Genomic DNA, 20813 nt, shown 5'->3' on the forward strand with positions numbered 1-20813 from the left:
AGAAATTTAACAAGACCATCCACATAAATACCACGGCTACAAGAATAGGTCAGAGGTTGGGTAATCTGTGGTATCTCAACTCCTGATTCCCCAAAGCTTTTCCACCATCTACAAGGCACAAGTCAGGAGTGTGATGGAATACTCTCCACTTGCCTGGATGAGTGCAGCTTCAACAATGAAGCAGCTCGACAGCATCCAGGACAAAATGGCCCAATTGATTGGCACCCCATCCACCACCTTAAACATTCACTCCCTCCACCACCTGCGCAACGTGGCTGCAGTGTGTACCATCTACAAGATGCACTGCAGCAACTCACCAAGGCTTCTTCGACAGCACCTCCCAAACCCGCGACCTCTGCCACCGAGAAGGACAAGGGCAGCAGGTGCATGGGAACACCATCACCTGCAAGTCCCGCCCCCCCCCCACCCCGCCAACATCCTGACTTGCAAATATATCGCCTTTCCTTCATTGTTGCTGGGTCAAAATCCTGGAACTCCCTCCCCAACAGTTCTGTGGGAGCACCTTCACCACACGGACTGCAGCGGTTTAAGGCAGCGGCTCACCACCATCTTCTCTGGGGCAATTAGGGATGGGCAATAAATGCCGGCCTTGCCAGCAACGCAGCCCAGAAACGAATATTTTAAAAGTTGGCTTTGGGAGTCCAGTGGTCGTGAAAGGGGCCAAATAATTGCAAGTCTTTCTTTCATGAGAGGCTAGAGGCAGCGTGTAGGGAAGCGATCGGACACACAAATCTCCACTTTGGGCTAGGGTCCAAAGCCACATCCGAAACAAAAAGAGAACAGTTTTCCAAACACAAACACAACAAACACGGTGAACTGCTGTACAGAACTTTATCAGTTACTGTTTTACAGAACGAGATCCTGACTAGTGACAAAATTCTGATATTTAAACAGTTACTGGACTCTTGTGCGGATGGAATAAACATCGTTTCCCCCCCCTCCCCTCCCAATTTTTTTTTTAAAACAATACAAATGTATAAATGCTCTGCAGTTCAAGTAATATTAAAAACTTTAAATAAGCAGACTACTCTGGGGGTTGCAGTATGTTTACAGCAAAGTATTAACCTTCATTATTACAAATGGGAAGAGACGACCTACCATCTGGTGGGCTGAAACTCTGCTTAAATATTCACTTCAAGAAAGGTGGTTGTACAGGACTGCTCATCACACTAAATGGGAACAAGGAACTTCAGAAGTCGCTCCTTGTGTGGAGGAATCAGTTGCAATCCATTCCCAGGAATGTGTGTTTTATTAAAAAAATGTTGGCAATTAATTTTTTCTTCTTTGAATATTGAAACATTGTGCAATGACAGAGGTACCCTGGCACTCAAAACCCCCAGGCGACTCAGTCCTATTTGTATTTTATATATTTGTCCTGTGCTGATTTGTCCTGCTTTGCATTTGAAGGGCCTGGTGGTTTTGGAAAGGGCTGCTGCCTCATTGCTGGACCAGAACATTGGGATCCCTTAGTATTTGAAACTTATGACAGATGTAAATGAATGGATCTCATGGACTTGGTACAAGACTAATGCTTGGGACTACCCCTCCCTCCCCCCACCTGCCCGGGAACAGGTCAGTCAGCTACGTTCAGAACCACTGGTTTAATGGTGGCTGAATAAGCCAAATTCAAATTTTATGAACTGGCGTTCCAGGATTTAAAAAAAAGATTGCATTCAGTGATCCAGTAAGTTTAGAACGAATTAATTCGAGCCACTAGTTTGCTGCTGACTGAATAAATCAAATTTATTACAGGGATTTCTCACCGGCGTTTGGGGTTTGAGTTCTGTCGATCTTTCCATGAAAACTGCACACTGGTGGTCCTGGCCATGTGACACAGGCTGAATATATATCTGCACAAACAGGATATCAAAACACTGCCATGAATACCTTGGGCCCAAGTTTCCACACGATAGAAAACGGGCGCCCCTCCGAGCTGGGCGCCCATTTTTCGCGCCTAAAACAAAACGAGCGATTCTGGAGCGCTTTGCAGCTCCTTGTCTGCTTGGCGCGGCGCCCAGGGGGGCGGAGCTTACACTCGCGCCGATTTTGTAAGTGGGAGGGGGCGGGTACTATTTAAATTAGTTTTTTTCCTGCCGGCAACGCTGCGCGTGCGCGTTGGAGCGTTCGCGCATGCTCAGTGTGAAAAAAAACATTGGCACTCGGCCATTTTTGTAGTTCTTTGTAGCTGTTTAGTTTTTGAACATTTTTTAATAAAAGTACATTGCCATCAGCACTGAGGCTTCTTGTAGCAGTGAGAAGCCTCAGAAAGTTGAGGCAGCCGTTTCCCGACGACCTCCCCCTTTTGCCGTCGGGAAATGGCTCCTCAATTTCTGAGGCTTCCTGCAGCCTTCTCTCTTTCCCGCCAGCCGTCTGGAACGGCTCCATTCCCTATCCCCCCCCCCCGCGCGCGTTCGGTCGGCTCCCTTCCCTCCCGCGTTCAGTCGGCTCCTTTCCCTCTCCCTTCTCTCGCCCCCCCCCCCCCCCCCCCCCGGCGTTCGGTCGGCTGGCTCCCTCCCTCCCTCCCGTCCGGTCGGCTCCCTTCCCTCTCCGTCCGCGTTCGGTCGGCTGGCTCCCTCCCTCCCGCCCGCGTTCGGTCGGCTCCCTTCCCTCCCCCCCCGCGTTCGGTCGGCTGGCTCCCTCCCGCCCGTGTTCGGTCAGCTCCCTTCCCTCCCCCCCCGCGTTCGGTCGGCTAGCTGGCTCCCTCCCTCCCGCCCGCGTTCGGTTGGCTCCCTTCCCTCCCTCACTCACTCCCGCCCGCGTTCGGACGGCTGGCTGACTCCCTCCCTCCCGCGTTCGGTCAGCTCCCTTCCCTCCCCCCCCCCGCGTTCGGTCGGCTGGCTCCCTCCCGCCCGCGTTCGGTCGGCTCCCTTCCCTCCCTCCCCGCGTTCGGTCGGCTGGCTCCCTCCCTCCCTCCCTCCCGCCCGCGTTCGGTCGGCTCCCTACCCTCCCTCCCCGCGTTCGGTCGGCTGGCTCCCTCCCTCCCGCCCGCGTTCGGTCGGCTCCCTACCCTCCCTCCCCGCGTTCGGTCGGCTGGCTAGCTCCCTCCCGCCTGCGTTCGGCTCCCTTCCCTCCCTCCCGCCCGCATTCGGTCAGCTCCCCCCCGCCCGCGTTCAGTCGGCTCCCATTCCCCCCGCCCCCGCGTTCGGTAACGGCTGCCTCGTTTTGTGAGGCTTGCTGCAGCATTCTCCCTGGCTGAAGCACTTTCACACAGGTAGGAAGATGGTTTATTTAATCTTTTCTTTGCTTATAAATGTTTATCCAGGTTGGATTTATTTGTATAAGTATAAATAAGAATTTATTGTCGAATTTAATGAGTTCCCTTCCCCCCACCTCGTTCTGGACGCCTAATTTGTAACCTGCGCCTGATTTTTTAATGTGTCGAACAGGTTTTTTCAGTTCTACAAAAATCTTCACTTGCTCCATTCTACTTTAGTTTGGAGTACATTTTCACTGTGGAAACTTTGAAATCAGGCGTCAGTGGCCGGACACGACCCCTTTTGAAGAAAAAATTCTGTTCTAAAGTAGAACTGTTCTACCTGACTAGAACTGCAGAAAAGAAAATGTGGAGAATTGCGATTTCTAAGATAGTCTGTTCTCCACCAGTTGCTCCTAAAAATCAGGCGCAAATCATGTGGAAACTTGGGCCCCTTATGTGGATTTTTAAAAGATTCCATAAAGGAGTTGCACAGAAATTTAAGGGAAATGTTGAGTGACAGAATGGGAGAACTTTTGCTTCTCCTTTTATGAGCAGGAGTTGGCTACAAACACTGGCTGCTGATGAAGACCGTTTATTCCTACAGCTAGAACAATGCACATTACATGCTCAATCCTCGGGAAATGTGGGGTTTTGGCAGTGCTGGGGACAGGCGCTGTCCACAAGTGTGGCTGAAACTACCGCTCCACCATCAAATAAAAGTAGTCGATTAGATTTTAAATAACCGCATGCCTTTTTTGTTGTTGCATGCAGCATCTGAAGTCTACACTGTAAAGAATTCCTTAAAATACATCGGCTACTAATTGGAAGTAGAGCTCAGTTCTGTCGACCTGGTGATGCGAGCGATTTCTCAAACAACCGTCCCTGAAAAAAAGTTCCACCATTTCACTCCCGGGTCCAACTTAAGACTCGTGTTCATCTCTCATCCACAAACAATCAAGTTTAAAAAGACTATGCACAAATCCTTCTGCTAGTATTTTCATACACTCTTCTGCGCCATTAAAAAAGCCTATGTGAATGAAAAACACAAGTGGCATTAATCAGATTGCAAGCTGAATTAGTTTGTATTTATAGATTATGGCTTCTGCTGTTCCATTCTCCTGAATAGACGAAATGCTGGGGGGGAAAAAGAAATGTTTCAGACAATAAAAAAATTCTTATTTGAGCTTTGTAAGCCTAAACAGTACAAAGTGAACGAGGGTAATGTCAGTATTGTGAGAAGGCGAATTGCTGTTCCTTTTATTTTAAAAGGAACAGTGGAATCTTACAGGACGATGGGCGTTCTGGAGAAGTGATAGAGCAGCTAGGTGTTCCTCTGTGAACATTCTGATTAAAAATTTAGAATCACAGAAAGCTCAATACATAAATTCCACAAAAAGGTTGATAAGTGGCTTTTGCAAGCTTGAAAACCCAGTTTTTTTTAATTCCGTATTTACAAGTTGTCTGTTCTTCGCTCCGAGGATCCGCCTGAACATGCAAGTGACAGTACAAATCATTACTTCAAGTTCCTGATGGCAAAGTGAAGAACAAACGACCTCATCTCGTAGTAGTAAGGGTTGGACTGACTTACATCTCCTGCAAAATGAAAAACATCCAAAAATTAAAATCAACATATGCAATCTCAACTGAGGAATTTCAGGTTTCCAATCACAGTTTAAAAAAAAATCATTCTTTTACACAAGAACTTAAGAATTAGGAACAGGAGTAGGCCATACGGCCCCTCGAACCTGCTCCGCCATTCAATCATGGCTGATCTTCGATTTCAACTCCACATTCCTGCCCGATCTCCATATCCCTTGATTCCCCAAGAGTCCACTTATCACAGTCTTGAATATACTCAATGATTGAGCGTCCAGAGCACCTTGGGTAGCGAATTCCAAAGATTCACAACCCTCTGAAGAAATTCCTCCTCTTCAGTCTTAAATGGCCGACCCCTTATCCGGAAGCTATACCCCCCTAGTTCTAGACTCTCCAGCCAGGGGAAACAACCTCTCAGCATCTATCCTATCAATCCCCTGCAGAATCTTATATGTTTCAATGAAATCACCTATCGTTCTTCGAAACTCCAAAGAGTATAGGCCCAATCTACTGCCCTAAAGATGCAGATCTGTTGCTCTTGTACTACTGACGAGTCACCCTCTCGCATGTTGTGTAAAGGGCCATTCGATCTTGGAGGGCATCACAGCCAAGCCCAATCTGTCCTCAACAATTGGCCATACACGTACACTTCCCAGCTTAGGCGTGGGGTGGCCTCCACTGGATAGCAGTCTGGGACAATGCAGCACTCCTACTGGTATCCTGACCGTGACCAACTAAATCAGTCGAGGTGGGAATCAAAAGTGGGGCCAATCTGGTCAGTAAAATCAGAAAAATGTTGGAAATGCACAGGTGAGCCAGCATCTGAAAACCTCAAAATTCCCAAATCTCAGATGCTGAAGGACCTTCAGGACTTTTGGTTCACTTTCTTCCTTAAATTCTGGTGTTGCTGCCCTTCTCTTTTCCCTCCCTCATTTCCAGAGGGTTTGTCGATTAGATCTGTTGCTCTTGTACTAATCAGTGATGCTACTTCGACCTTCAGGCAAGGCACCGAATAGAAGCATCTCATGGACCAATGGGTTCCCTTGGACCAGAGAAGACACTTCCCACCTCATCAGTTAAATAAATAAAAGGTTTTGCTAAAGTTTGTCAACAACTTACATTTATGTAACACCCGTAAGGTAAAAAGAAATGCCACAAGCTGCTTTGTGGAGGAACAGACAGCCTCGTGGAAGAGTTAAGAGGTGACTGAATACTTGGTCATAAAGACGGGTTATTCGGAGGCTTTGGGAGAGAAGTAGAGAGGGCAAGGGTTGAGAGAGAGTTCCAGACAGTAGAATTAAGAAGCTTCTGCCTTGACTTAGCCTTGTGTCCCACCTCGAGGAGGTTCTCCCAAGACAAGGCCTTACACCTGCAATTACTTTTAGTGCCGTTTCCTCTCTTCCGTCCACAATGTAGCTGCAACACACTTTATACTCACTGATTTTAAACTGCAAAACTGAGGGAAATGCACCCCTTTATCCTCCATTTTATTTAAGTGGGGAAATCATTGAAAAGTTTGCATCAGGCTCCCTGACCGACAATGCTCTTTTCCCATATCTCTGAAGATAGCTTCTGTACACGCCTAACTCACCGTGTCTGTTGTTAGGACTGTTCCTCGTTGCTGGCACTGGGGGTTCGGCTCCGGATTTGGCTCCGTAACTGTTCAATTAGCTCTGGGTTCTGCTGCTGCATCTGTTGTGCAAACTGTTGTCCTCTAGGTTTAAAAAAAAACCAAAGAAACAAAACTAGTTACACCAGAAATGAGACAGGATTTGCATGGACTTCGTGTCAATTCCCCAGCTCGAGACAACTTGCTCCCCCCAAACCACACTGGGAAGCGTTTAGGAGGTTGGGGGCAAGTAATTTGGTACAGGGCAACATCCCATCAATTTCTACATGATTTGTTCACAGAATATTTCAATTTTGCATACAAGTCCCAGACAGTGATGAAGCCAGTTTCTCAACTATAAAGCATTTGTCACAACAAGTCGCTTAACCCAGTAATGGTGCATGGCAGCCCAAGGTACATGGAGATAGTAAATGACCCAACAACAACTTTTATTTATATAGCGCCTTTAATGTAGTAAAACGTCCCAGGGCGCTTCACAGCAGTGTTAGAATACAAAACAAATAAATTTGACACCGAGTCACATAAGACGACATTACGGCAGATGACCAAAAGAGATAAATTTTAAGGAGCACCTTGAAGGAGGAAAGAAAGGGAGAGAGGCGGAGAGGTTTAGGCAGGGAGTTCCAGAGCTTAGGGCCTAGGCAACAGAAGGCACAGCCACCAATGGCTGAGCGATTTATCAGTGATGCTCAAGAGGACAGAATTAAAGGAGCACAAATATCTTGAGGGGTTGTGGGGCTGAAGGAGATGAGAGATAGGGAGGGGCGAGGCCATGGAGGGATTTGAAAACAAGGATGAGAATTTTGAAATCAAGGCATTGCTTAACTGGGAGCCAATGTAGGTCAGCGAGCACAGGGGTGATAAGTGAGTGGGATTTGATGTGGGTCAGGACATGGGCAGCCGAGTTTTGGATCACTTCAAGTTTAGGTAGGATTAGAATATGTGGGAGGCCAGCCAGGAGTGCTTTGGAATAGTCAAGTCTAGGAGGTAACAAAGGCACGGATGAAGGCTTCAGATGAGCTGAGGCAAGGACGGAGACGGGCGATGTTACGGAGGTGGAAATCGGCGGTGTTAGTTGTGCTGCAGATATGCAATCGAAAGCTAATTTTAGGGTCAAATATGACACCAAGGTTGCGAACAGTGTGGTTCAGCCTGAGGCAGGAGTTGGGGAGGGGGATGGAGTCAGTGGCTAGCTAATAGAGCTTGTGGCGGGGACCGAAAGCAATGGCTTCAGTCTTCTCAATATTCAATTGGAAAAAATTTCTACTCATCCAGAATTGGATGTCGGACAAACAGTCTGACAATTTAGAGACCGTGGAGGGGTCGAGAGAAGTGGTGGTGAGGTAGAGCTGTGTGTCATCAGCGTACATCTGAAAATTAACGCCGTGTTTTCGGATGATGTCGCCAAGGGGCGACATGTAGATGAGAAATAGGAGGGGGCCAAGAATAGATCCTTGGCGGACACCAGAGGTAATGATGCGGGGGCGGGAATAGAAGCTGTTGCAGGTGATTCTCTGGCTTTGATTGGATAGATAAGAATGGAACCAAGTGAGTGCAGTCCCACCCAGCTGGATGATGCTGGAGAGGCGTTGGAGAAGAATAGGATGGTCAACCATGGGTCAACGACTCAGCATCCAGAATTCTTTGAGGTAGAGAATTTCAAAGATTCACAACCCTGTGAAGAAATTCCTCATCATTTAGGCTCTCCGGCCAGGGGAAACAACCTCTCAGCATCTGCCTTGTCAATCCCACAGAGAATCTTATGTTTCAATGCAATCGCCTCTCATTCTTCTGAACTCGAGTGTATAGGCCCAATCTACTCAATTGGTATCGCATCTGACAGTGTCAACCTCGATTATGTGCTCAAGTCTCTGTAACGTGGCTTGAATCTACAACCTTGTGACTCGGAGGGGAGTGTGCTCCCACTGAGCCAAGGTTGACACATCCGTTGCTGTTGGAAGATAAGTCATCCAAACTACACAACAGAATGGATTGGAGTAAAAGGTTACCTTTATCATCAACTTCAAGTCCCAGAGGTGAAAAGAATTCTGGGCACCACACTTTAGGAAGGCTGTCAAGTCATGGAGAGGGTGCAGAAGAGATTAAAACTAGAACGGCACCAGAGATGTGAGACATCAGTTATGTGGAGATTTGAGTACATTGACAACTGATCACTGTACTCCAAATGGAGTCTGGCCAAGTCTCTATACAACTGGAGCATCACTTCCTCCTTTTGTATTCCAGCTTCCTTGAGATAAAGGCCAACATTTTATTATCCTTCCCGTTTGTCTTTTGGGCGTGTTCACTAGCTTTTAATAATGTGTGTGATAGACTCCCAAATCTCGAGAGGATTATAGCTAGGGACTAGGCATCACGTTTTAGGACTTTTGGCCAGAGGAGGAGTTTGGTGTCATTTATAATACAATACTGAAAGGGCTGGGGCCATTGGAGGGAGCAGCATGCGGTGGCCCGGCCTGGAAATCGGCGCGGTCCCGGCCTGCAAGACCATCAGCAGGCCGGGGCCATTGGAGGGAGCAGCGTGCGGTGGCATACCACTGCAGGGAGCAGCGCGTGCTGCTGCAGGAGGGAGACAGCTACGAAGCCAGGTCGCTGGTTGCAGTGTGGGCAGGCACAGCAGGAGGGGCGAAGGAGCGGCAAGAGTCTGTAGAGGTAAGTGACCAGGGCCCAGGAGAGGCGAGGGCCCAGGGGCAGCACGGGCCCAGCCCACACTGCGATATGTGTGCGCGCTTGGTCTGTGCAGCAGAGCTGGTCTCCAGTTAGTCTTGGGTAATCCTTGCCACTGGACCAAGACCTAGCTCTGTCAAGCCCATGTGGTGTCTGGTGTGCATTTTAGGTCCTTCATTGAAACATCTGTGAACTCATCCCATTTTGGCGTGGAAGCAAGTCATCTTCGCTTCGAGGGACTGCCCATAATGAGAGACTCGAGAAACTGGGGTTGTTCTCCTTAGAGCAGAAAAGGTTGAGGGGAGACTTGAACCATTCATGATTTTGATAAAAGTACATAAGGAGAAACTGTTTCAGGTGGCAGAAGGACACAGATTTAAGGTGATTGGCAAAAGAACCAGGGGCGATAGGAGGTAACACTTTTTTTTTAAACACCGAGTTATGATCAGGAATGCCTGGAAGGGTGGTGGAAGCAGATTCAATAGTAACTTTCAAAAGAGAATTGGATAAATATTTGGTGAAAAAAGTTACAGGGCTACAGGGAAAGAGAGTGGGATTAATTGGCTAGCTCAATTAAAGAGCTGGCACAGGCCTGATGGGCTGAATGGCCTCTTTCTGTGCTGTATCATTCTAGATGTAGGCAGAGAGGTAGACAGTTGAATGTTGACTGCAAGTTTGTTAGAAAGATTTGTTTGACTTGTCACGAAGACAGGAAGAGCAAGAATAAAAAGCCCACTCACGCTTGGATGAGGCCTGCAATATCATTGGCTCCTGTCGCAGGCCCTGCTGCAGCGCCTCCTACTGGACCATAGGACCCAGACATCATTCCAGACATTCTGCCCAACAGAAAGGGTAACAAATCATTAACTGAATGGAAAAACCTCGGAACTGACAGTCACTAAAAGAGAAACCATTGAAAGAAAGAGAGACTTACAATTGCTGTACTTGTGAATTCTGCATTAGATTAGATGCCTAAAAGAGGAAATGATTGAGAAATCACGGATATGTAAAAATAAACTAATTCTGGGTTGACCTAATTAAAATAACTTTTTTTTTTTTGCATATCTTGAAATTTCTTTTAAAGATTAAAGTAATGGAAAATATTTCATATTACAAGATGCAAATGACATTCAGCAATCAAGAGCTTGTTACTTGGTATGATACCCTCCTAGTTATAATGCTGGCCTTCCAACCAGATTTGAAGAAGTTTAGAGCATTGAATCTGCCTCCTTATTACATTGTTGAGATGGTCTATTGTTACTGGGCTTATTCAGTGTATTGGCTACTAATATGCTATTGGAATAATTGTGCTCAAGTCAACATGCTTAATGTTGGCAATATGTTTAATTCAGCACCATAACCTGTTCCCATCATCCACCAACCCATGTTCATCAGTACTTCACCCCAGTGTTGCACAGTTGATCATACTATCCCCCAGGCACAACCCAAGATTAGAAGGGGAAAATCTTGAACCAGACTGTGACAGCATCAGGCAGTACAAGTGGATACAGTCAAGAAATTCCACACTTGCACCATCAAACCTGACTGAAATCCTAGTGATAGCACCATCAAACCTGACTGAAATCCTTGTGATGATATCGTCCATCAGCAGCAGCTCCCACCAAGGCCGCTTGGAGGAACACTTCAGGAACGGGATGATCCATTTGCGAAATGGCGGGTATGAGAAAGCATCCCTGCAGATGGTACATCTCTGCCAAATGGAACACAGTCAAATTGCTGGTCACCGAGCAGTAGTGGGAACGGGTCAGGGATTATATTTACGGCACGGGATTTCTTCACCCAGTCAGGGGGAAGGTTATATGGTGGCAGGTGGCCTTGCGGGGGGAAAGCAACCTATGAGGAAAATAATATGAAATCATAAAAGGAGCAAGTAAAAGAGACCAAGCGGCAGAATTACCATATTCATGAAGCCTGGGTTATTCAGTAAACCTGCCAGATCGAACCCACCGCTGCCTCCTGTCTGGGGGAAAAGAACAAATACTCAGTGAGCTAAAGCGAGAGGCGTTTATTTGTGGTGAACAGGGAAGGGCTGACATCAAGACGAGGGCACATGTACTCGAGAGAACTGCACTCCCACTCAATTGCACAGTGAAACATTCTCCCATTTCAGTTGCCGGTCAGCCACCAAGCTTGAAATGCACGAGTGAACTATCCTCTGCTCACAAATTGGATAGAAAAACAGAAAACTCCTCTTCAAGGATTTATGATGTATTTGAATTGTATCTACACCCTCGCAAATGTTTGCAAATTCTAACCCTACCTTCCGGTAACTCCGAGTTAAAAGAACACCAAGCACAAAGGTTCCGCTGTATCAAACAAAGTATGCAAAGTAGCAGGCACACAAAAGGCACTATGTTTACGTCCATCACTGGGATGACAGGAAAGGACGGACTCCTCTTGCACTACTCTTGCGTTATCCCACTAATGAATAACAGCTTGCATTTATATAGCACTTTTAACGTAACAAACGTCCAAAGCACTTTACATTGGGAGGGAGTGGGGAGGACAACAAAAGATGATTAAATAAAGATAAAAGGATCAGGAGAGGTGACCAAAGGCTTCGTTGACAAGATGGGTTTTGAGGTGGAAGAGAAGTAGAGGTCTTTATGCAGAAAGTTCCCGAGAATATGGCCCAGGAGTTTAAAAGCTCTGCCATCAATTGTGGAGCAAAAAGACATCAGCAAGTTAGAAACATTCTACCTCCAATATGACCACCCGAGTCAAAGTTGCCCAAACCCCCAGTGCCACCTGCAACATTTTTGAAATAATAGTGTAAATGTTTTTAATTTAATCCTTTGCATGTTAAGTGTAGATTTATGCTTTATATGGAGGAGAATTACATAGAATATATAAGACAGGAACTGGCTGTTTGGCCCAATTAATCTATGCCAGTGTTTATACTCCTCCTACTTGAATGACCTCTCAACCTTGCCCACATAATCCAGATTCCTTTGGCCCTCATGTATGCATCAAGCCTGCCCTCAATACCATCTGCTTCGACTACTCCATGTGGCAGCCAGTTCTACTCTCACCACTCTCGGTGTAAAGACATTTCTCCTAGATTCTTTATTTGATTTGTTAGTGACCATCTTATATTTATGCCTCCTTGTTATGGACTCGATGGAGACAGTGTCTCCAAATCCACCCTATCAAACCTCCTTCATGGCTGTAAAGGCCTCTATCAAGTCTTCTCTTTTGCAGAAGAGCCTCAGCCCGCTCAATCCTTCCCAATACTTGCATGCCTCAAATTCTGGAAATATCCGTGTACATCTTTTCTGCACTTTCCCCAGTGCTGGAATATCCTTTTTCTGGTTTGGAGACCAGTACTCCCAAGTGTGGTCTAACTAAGGTTCTATATAAATGTATTGTCTCCATGCTATTGTAGTCTATTCTTCTAGAAATGAACCCAAGTAAATTGTTAGCGCTCTTTATGGTCTTATCAACTTGCATTGCTGCTGTGAGCGATTTATGCACCTGTATTCCCAGATCTCTTTCCTCTACCCCATTTAGTTTCTTACCTTTCAAGGTCTCCTTATTCCTCCTACAAAAATGAACTTGCCTTATTAGGATAATAAAAGTTCAGATGTGCTGGAATACAGTTCAAAAGTGCTAGATTTCTCTCCTCAACCAAGGGACACTGAACAATTGTGCCCAACAATGTCCTTGCTAAAATTGGCTTCCTCAGCACAGACTAAGGGTCAAACCTGGGAACTTGCTGGTTACTCAATACCACACTGGACAGAGGATTGATCTGCTGAGTCAGTCTGAAATACCATGCTTTTAAACTCATTCAGCACTATCTTGCTTCCATTCTTTTGCTCTAGTTCTTCCATTCTAGTGCTCTTGCAGAGAGCAGGCACGGGTTCGACGAGCCGCATGGCCTCCTTCTGTGCTGTAACCATTCTATGATTTAGCACACAGCAAGCCAAGCACGTACAAATGAGGTGGTTAACCTTTGAAATTTCCTTTGTAGCTTTTAAATTACGCGCAGGATCATGCAGCATTTGCAAAGCGTATTTCTGAAGGATTCTAAAGCAGAGAAATATAAAACAGAAAAGGGAGGAAAAGTCTGTTCTGCATTGCCAACCGGGTGGACTCTGTCCTGGAGTCAAGTGGTTCCAGACTGACTCTCAGGTCAGTTTGAAATCACGACCCCCGCATTTCAATCTACAGATTTGCTCAGGACAGCTTCTCTTCAACGACGGCATGAACACAATCAGCCAGGAAGGAAGCCCATGCACAGAAAGATTTGAATTTAAAAAAAAAATGTTGAGGATAATTTTTCTCAACGTAGTATTTTTAGAATAAAGAACAGAATATTTGGACTTGAAAGTACGTTCCCTCTCTACTTCCCTTTTCTTTATTTTACAGAATTGCTGAAATAAAATTTGGAAAGAAGCTTTTTGTGCAGACGTGTCACTGCAGATAAAGACCCTAAAAAATTGATTTTTCAGACAAATCTTGCTTTTATGTAAACTTTACAAAATCTTGCGTGTTCACAGGATTTTGCGATATGTGCAGCCCTTTATTTCATCTCAGCACTTACTGGACTTGGTGCATCCTTGATCTTCTGCTCTGCTATAATGAGGTTTGCTTTGTACGATTCGTTGTCAGGATCCAGTTCCAGAGCCTTCTTATAGAACTCAACTGCCTCGTTGTATTTATTTAGACTAGCCAGGGCCAATCTGAAATGAATCAAACCAATTAACTGTCTTTATCCAGGTAGAAACACATTTTGTATCCTTAGAATATACACCATCGCAGCACAACCTTATAGAAAATGTAAAATGCTGGAATTACAGTTTGTGCGTTCCAGAATTTTACAAAAAGTAAATTAAAAAAAAAAGGGTAATTTTCAGGTTGGCAAACTGTAACTAGTAGGGTGCCACAGGGATCAGTGCTGGTCTCAACTATTTAAAATCTATATTAATTACTTGGGTGAAGGGACTGAGTGTAACGTAGCCAAATTTGAGCCCATAGATAGGTTAAGCGAGTGGGCAAAAATTTGGCAGATGGAGTATAATGTGGGAAAATGTGAGGTTATCCACTTTGGTAGGAAGAATTAAAAAAAGCAAATAATTTTTTTAAAAGGAGATTAAAAAATGCTGCAATACAGAGGGATCTGGGGTTCATTGTGCATGAAACACAAAAAGTTATCATGCAGGTACAGCAAGTAATTAGGAAGACAAATGAATGTTGGCCTTTATTGCAAGGGGGATGGAGTATAAAAGTAGGGAAGTCTTGCTACAACTGTACAGGGCATTGGTGAGACCACACCTGGAGTACTGTGTACAGTTTTGGTCTCTTTATTTAAAGGAGGGATATACTTGCATTGAAGGCAGTTCAAAGAAGGTTTACTCGGTTGATTCCGGAGATGAAAGGGTTGTCTTATGAAGATTGGTTGAGCAGGTTGGACCAATACACTTTGGAGTTTAGAAGAATGAGAGGTGATCTTATTGAAACGTATAAGATTCTGAAGGGGCTGGACTGGGTAGATGCAGAGAGGATGTTTCCCCTCGTGGGGGAATCTAGAACTGGGGGCATAGTTTCAGAATAAGGGGTCGCCCATTTAAAATGGAGATGAGGAGGAATTTCGTCTCTCTTGAGGGTTGTGAATCTTTGGAAATCTCTACCCCAGAGAGCTGTTGAGGCTGGGTCATTGAATATATTTAAAAAGGTAGAGATAGACAGATTTCTGAACTATAGGGGAGTCAAGGGTTATGGGAAGCAGGCAGGAAAGTAGAGTTCTGGCCAGGATCAGATCAGCCACGATCTTATTGAATGGCGGAGCAGGCTCGAGGGGCCAAATGGCCGACTCCTGCTCCTATTTCTTATGAAATGGGGTCGGAAATACAGGTCAAAGTTGAGTAAGCTGCTGAGGTTACAAACAATGTGCTGCAGCCCAAGAAAGTAATCAGGGAGGAGGAGAGTTGGTGGCAAGGATTGATGACGATGGCTTTAGTTCTCCCACTATTTAGCTGGTAGAAATTATGGCTCATCTGTGGCTGGAAGTCAGACAGAGAGTGCAGAGGCAATGCAAGGGTCAAGGAGTGGTAGAATTGGGTGTCAGCGTGCATGGGAGAGAAGTCTGCCATTAGCAGTAAACAGGTGCCCAGTCAGTGGTAGCAATGATAGGCTGCAGCAGTAAAATAGCAAGGCCACTGAGAAACCCAATGTCTTCATCTTGGATTGCTAAAGTTGCAGAAGGGTGACTGGTAATATTGACATGCATTAAATACTTCATTGTTTTCCTCTCCCATAGTCTCTCAATTTATCTAGTTACATTTTAAATCTTTATAGATACTATCCACGCAGAAAATCATCAGAGTTTAGTTAGTGCTCCAGTATTTCACTGGAGCAGACACAAATAGCAAGACCAAGGAGAATAAGAAATAAAGGAAGAGGAAAAAGCAAACCCACGTCAGTATAACCAACAACTAATCCCGTAGAAACACTGGGGACATTGCTATTTTACTATTGCTGCTGCCAGCAGGTCCTGTGGGAAACTCATGCTCACAAACATGCGTCACCCAGAGACCCGAACAACTGATTACTAAGGGAAGTTCTTAACCCAATTTTGTGGCTTGAAGCACAAGATTTAGGATCACGGTACAGTATCATTTTTCTCAAATGTCAGCACTGCTGAAAAATGCTGTGCATCAGTTCTATATCTACAGATGCAAGTCACATTGTAAACAGCACCTCCCAAGGCCCGACTGGTTAAGGCAGCGAGTGGAAAAAATATACAGAACCCGATTTGATCTCTGGCCTGTGCCCAGTAAGCTGGTACTAGTTAGTTTGGCGGTAGGGTTAAACAACTGTTCTCAGTGACCTGGGTTAGTGAGAGAGAACATCGAGGATTCTTGTTACTGTCTCCTTGCCAATAACCTTCTGCGAATGTAATATCTCCAAGTTTGCAGATGACACTAAGCTGGGTGGCAGTGTGAGCTGTGAGGAGGATTCTAAGAGGCTGCAGGGTGACTTGGACAGGTTAGGTGCGTGGGCAAATACATGGCAGATGAGGTATAATGTAAATAAATGTGAGGTTATCCACTTTGGTGGTAAAAACAGGAAGACAGATTATCTGAATGGTGACAAGATTAGTAAAAGGGGAGGTGCAACGAGAACTGGGTGTCATTGTACATCAGTCATTGAAAGTTGGCATACAGGTACAGCAGGCGGTGAAGAAGGCAAGTGGCATGTTGGCCTTTATAGCGAGAGGATTTGAGTAAAGGAGCAGGGAGGTCTTACTACAATTGTACAGGGCCTTGGTGAGGCCACACCTTGAATATTGTATACAGTTTTGGTCTCCTAATCTGAGGAAGGACATTCTTGCTATTAAGGGAGTGCAGCGAAGGTTCACCAGACTGATGCCCGGGATGACAGGACTGACATATGAAGAAAGACTGGATCGACTAGGCTTATATTCACTGGAATTTAGAAGACTGAGAGGGGATCTCATAGAAACATATAAAATTCTGATGGGATTGGACAGGTTAGATGCAGGAAAAATGTTCCAGATGTTGGGGAAGTCCAGAAACAGGGGTCACAGTCTAAGGATAAGGGGTAAGCCATTTAGGACCGAGATGAGGAGAAACTTCTTCACTCAGAGAGTCGTGAACCTGTGGAATTCTCTACCACAGAAAGTTGTTGAGGCCAGTTCGTTAGATATATTCAAAAGGGAGTTAGATGTGGCCCTTACGGCTAAGGGGATCAAGGGGTATGGAGAGAAAGCAGGAATGGGGTACTGAAGTGCATGATCAGCCATGATCATATTGAATGGTGGTGCAGGCTCGAAGGGCTGAATTGCCTACTCCTGCACCTATTTCCTATGTTTCTATGTGAGCATGGGAACATCCAGTAAGGGTGAGCTCAAGCACCTGTGATGCTCTCCCATGCTCGAGTAGCCTGCGAACACTCAATATCTAGATTGAAGAATGGCCGCTTGAGCAGAAGGTGTGCGGAATCATCCTCCGTGGAACCATTGAGCCAACACCTTCAAGAGTGGGAGGAGAGAAATATGTCCAAAAAAAGTTCTATTCACCCCATTCTGCCGTAAGCTTTGCTGTAGCTCGGGTCAAAAGCTATCGCCTTTTCACAGTCTTCTACTGCTCCAGTATAGTTTCCTAATTTACTGAATGCTGCTGCCCTGTAAAAAGAACACAAAATGGTGACCGGTAAAACCAGATCATTTGCCACCCAATAAAGCATGGAACAGGTTGTTGGATTCTGCTGTAATAAAGCAAGTTAGAGACAATACATCTGAACCACCTTATATCCGTGTAGTCAAAGAAACTACAGTTGCTCAGTCATAACCTAATCATCATCATCTTCTTAGGCAGTTCCTCGGAGTCGAGGGTGACTTGCTTCCACACTTGAATCCATGCCCACATTAATTTACGTACATCTCTAAAACAGATTATCTGGTCATCATCACATTGCTGATTGTGGGGCCTTACTGTGCGCAAAGTGGCTTTTGCATTTCCTACATTACAACAGTGACTACACTTCAAAAATACTTCATTGGCTGCAAGTACTTTGGGACGTCCGGAGATCGTGAAAGACGCAAGTCTTTTTCTTTATCTCAAGTTGTTGAAACGGACAGTGACAGAAGCCAATAGCTTTGATTTAGGACTTATCCAACAATACGGAAACAGCACTAAAGCAAGCCCTTTCCAAAGCTTCAGATGCACAAGATTCAAACGGGACAAACCAGCAAAAAATAAATGAAGCACAAAGAGGGGGCAGTAGTCTGGGCATCGAGAGACAGCTTCCTGAGGCTCAGGGGCCCCCATGCATCGTTAGGATTGAGTGAGTTTGACACCTTTTGCTGCAAGACCCCCCACCCTTAGAGGTGGTATGGCTAGTATTCCTTCATAATTCAGTCCTTTGACAGTGCAAATCAGCTTCCTGGCTCTTCTCTGCAGCACCTAATGTCACTTTTGTACCACCAAGACTAGAAATGCTGACGTACAACTAAAGAAAAAAATAAAGAACTTCATTTATATAGCACCTTTCACAACCTCCGGACGCCCCAAAGCTCTTCATAGCCAATGAAGTGCTTTTGAAGTGTAGTCGTTGTTGTAATGAAGGAAATGCGAAAGTCATTTGGCACACAGCAAGCTCCCACAGACAGCAATGTGATAATAACCAGATATTCTACTTTAGTGATGTTGATTGAGATATAAATATTGGCCAGGACACTGGGGATAACTCCCCTGCTCTTCTTCGGTATAGTGCCATGGGTTCTTTTACATCCACCTGAGAAAGCAGATGGGGCCAGAGTTTTACATTTTTTTTATAATATTGTGGAATATTGTGTTCAGTTTTGGTCTCCTAATCTGAGGAAGGACATTCTTGCTATTGAGGGAGTGCAGCGACGGTTCACCAGACTGATTCCTGGGATGGCAGGACCGACATATGAAGAAAGACTGGATCAACTGGGCTTATATTCACAGCAATTTAGAAGAATGAGAGGGGATCTCATAGAAACATATAAAATTCTGACGGGAATGACAGGCTAGATGCAGGAAGAATGTTCCCGATGTTGGGGGAGTCCAGAACCAGGGGTCACAGTCTAAGGATAAGGGGTAAGCCATTTAGGACCGAGATGAGGAGAAACTTCTTCACTCAGAGTTGTTAATCTGTGGAATTCTCTACCGCAGAGTTGTTGATGCCACTTCGTTAGATATATTCAAGATAGTTCGATATGGCCCTTACGGCTCAGGGGATCAAGGGGTATGGAGAGAAAGCAGGAAAGGGGGAGAGGTGAATGATCAGCCATGATCTTACTGAATGGTGGTGTCGGCTCGAAGGACCGAATGGCCTATTCCAGCACCTATTTTCTATGTTTCTATGTTTGAAAGACGGCATCTCTGACAGTGCAGTAGTGTCTCAGTACTGGAGTGAAGTGTCAGCCTAAATTTTATGCTCAAGTCTCTGGAGTAGCCATCAAACATTAGGACTACATTAAGTAGTGTCATTTCAACTCAATTTTTAAAAAGTGTTATACAGCAAATGTTCTATTCTTTCACATTTTACCCTCAACTACACAAATCACACACTGCAGAACAAAGTCCCTGTGGTATCAGGTTACAGAACCCAGTCAAGCTTTGGGTGACAGGTCTGACATTCTGCCACATTTTTGCATAAATCACTGCTCTTCACTCATTTGTTCAATTGCACTCCTTGCAGGTATAAACAATTTTCTCATGTTAATGCATTTCATCAAAAAATTTTAATCTAAGGGTGCTGGCCCAAGCCCAACTCATACTGAAGATAAATGGTTCTGCCTTTAACACTCCAGTGCACAGATACTCACTAGGGAAAAGGATACACAGACTGTTGAAGTTTAGCAAGGCTCTATTTAAAACTTCAAAAGGAATATTTAAAGGAATAAAGAAAACTTTAATGGAATATCAATTTCCCCTATGGGCAGGCAGTAAAAGGATTAGAATACGGGGTCGCATGAGGGCCAAACATGCACCTCGCAAGGCATCAGAGAATTTGCATAGTTGAACCATAAATTCTGGAGAGGTGCAGAAGAAGCCAAGAAAACAGCAGGTCCACTAAGAGGGGAGGAATCCAAACTGGATTAGCACAGGGAGAGACGTGAATCTGGCACGGTAGGGTGGAGCAGGATCTATCTTTAGCCTAGATTTTAAAACAGCTAATATTTAGATACAGCAAGAAGGATATTTGGGAGGGATTGTACATCAGTAATCTCGTCAAGGGTTCAGATGACATCGGGAAAGTGCTTGGGAATGCTTGTCTAAACATCAAAAAAAATTTAGGTTTGTTAGGATGAAAACATACATTTTGTAAGTGCGCTGTTACCATGTTCTGGGTCTTTTTTTGTTTGCTGTTATTGGGTGTCATGGTAGACTCCCATGACTAGGGTGGAACATACACAACACATTACACTGACATACAGCATACATGATACAGTCCAAGAGGTAGCACACATTTAAAAGTGTATTGGAGAGTCCGACAATAATGAATGATTCTATGCAAGTGGTTTGGCATGGTAGCCTCAGGGTTTCCAGGGTTATGGGAGCAGGCAGGGAAGTGGAGTTGAGGCCAAGATCAGGTCAGCCATGATCTTATAGAATGGCAGAGCAGGCTCGAGGGGCCAAATGGCCGACTCCTGCTCCTATTTCTTATATTCTTATGTTCATTCCCATGGATTGCCTCGTTCTGTGTTTTTCTCTCCTTGGTCTGTTTGCCTGAGCAAAGTGCGAGACATTGTGACTGCTCTTGGCAGGCAGTCAGCAAATAGCATCAGAAAGCCAAACGTCACGAAGCAAAATACTAATGTTACCCAAGGTACACGTGCTCACTGCTGAATAGCTCACCAGTGAAGTCACCTTCCTGCTGAAGATCACAGCTCGTGCAAGAGCCTCCAAATACAACTGCAATGTGTATCCAACAGGGTGACAGACACACACTCAACACAGAGAAGGAAACAAAACTGCTGTCCAGCATACCTGTTGCAAAAATAAACTGCATTGCTCGGATTCAATTCAATGGCTTTTGTGTAATAATCCACAGCACTCTGGTAATTTTCTATTTTCATTTGCTCGTTTCCTAAATGATTAAAAGAAAAGAAAAATCAATTACATCAGACCACACCTGGAGTACTGCGTACAGTTTTGGTCTCCTTAT

General features: G+C 45.1%; 1 protein-coding gene across 3 annotated transcripts in view; it reads right to left on the reverse strand.

The window, feature by feature from the left end:
* Positions 1-4447: 4447 nt before the first annotated feature.
* LOC139228541 (small glutamine-rich tetratricopeptide repeat-containing protein alpha-like) overlaps positions 4448-20813 on the reverse strand; it is a 41145-nt gene continuing 24779 nt past the window's right edge. For 2 of the 3 annotated variants that reach the window (XM_070859632.1, XM_070859633.1), the window contains exons 5-12: positions 20636-20735; positions 17194-17298; positions 13696-13834; positions 11047-11109; positions 10063-10100; positions 9869-9964; positions 6405-6527; positions 4448-4810 (exon numbers count right to left, since the gene is read on the reverse strand). In XM_070859632.1, the coding sequence (XP_070715733.1) occupies positions 6416-6527; positions 9869-9964; positions 10063-10100; positions 11047-11109; positions 13696-13834; positions 17194-17298; positions 20636-20735 (653 nt within the window). In that variant the 3' untranslated portion in view covers positions 4448-4810; positions 6405-6415. The remainder of the gene's footprint in view (positions 4811-6404; positions 6528-9868; positions 9965-10062; positions 10101-11046; positions 11110-13695; positions 13835-17193; positions 17299-20635; positions 20736-20813) is intronic. The other variant, XM_070859634.1, reaches the window with a different exon arrangement.

The sequence above is a fragment of the Pristiophorus japonicus genome, chromosome 18 (genome assembly GCF_044704955.1).
Source record: "Pristiophorus japonicus isolate sPriJap1 chromosome 18, sPriJap1.hap1, whole genome shotgun sequence".
NCBI lineage: Eukaryota > Metazoa > Chordata > Chondrichthyes > Pristiophoridae > Pristiophorus > Pristiophorus japonicus.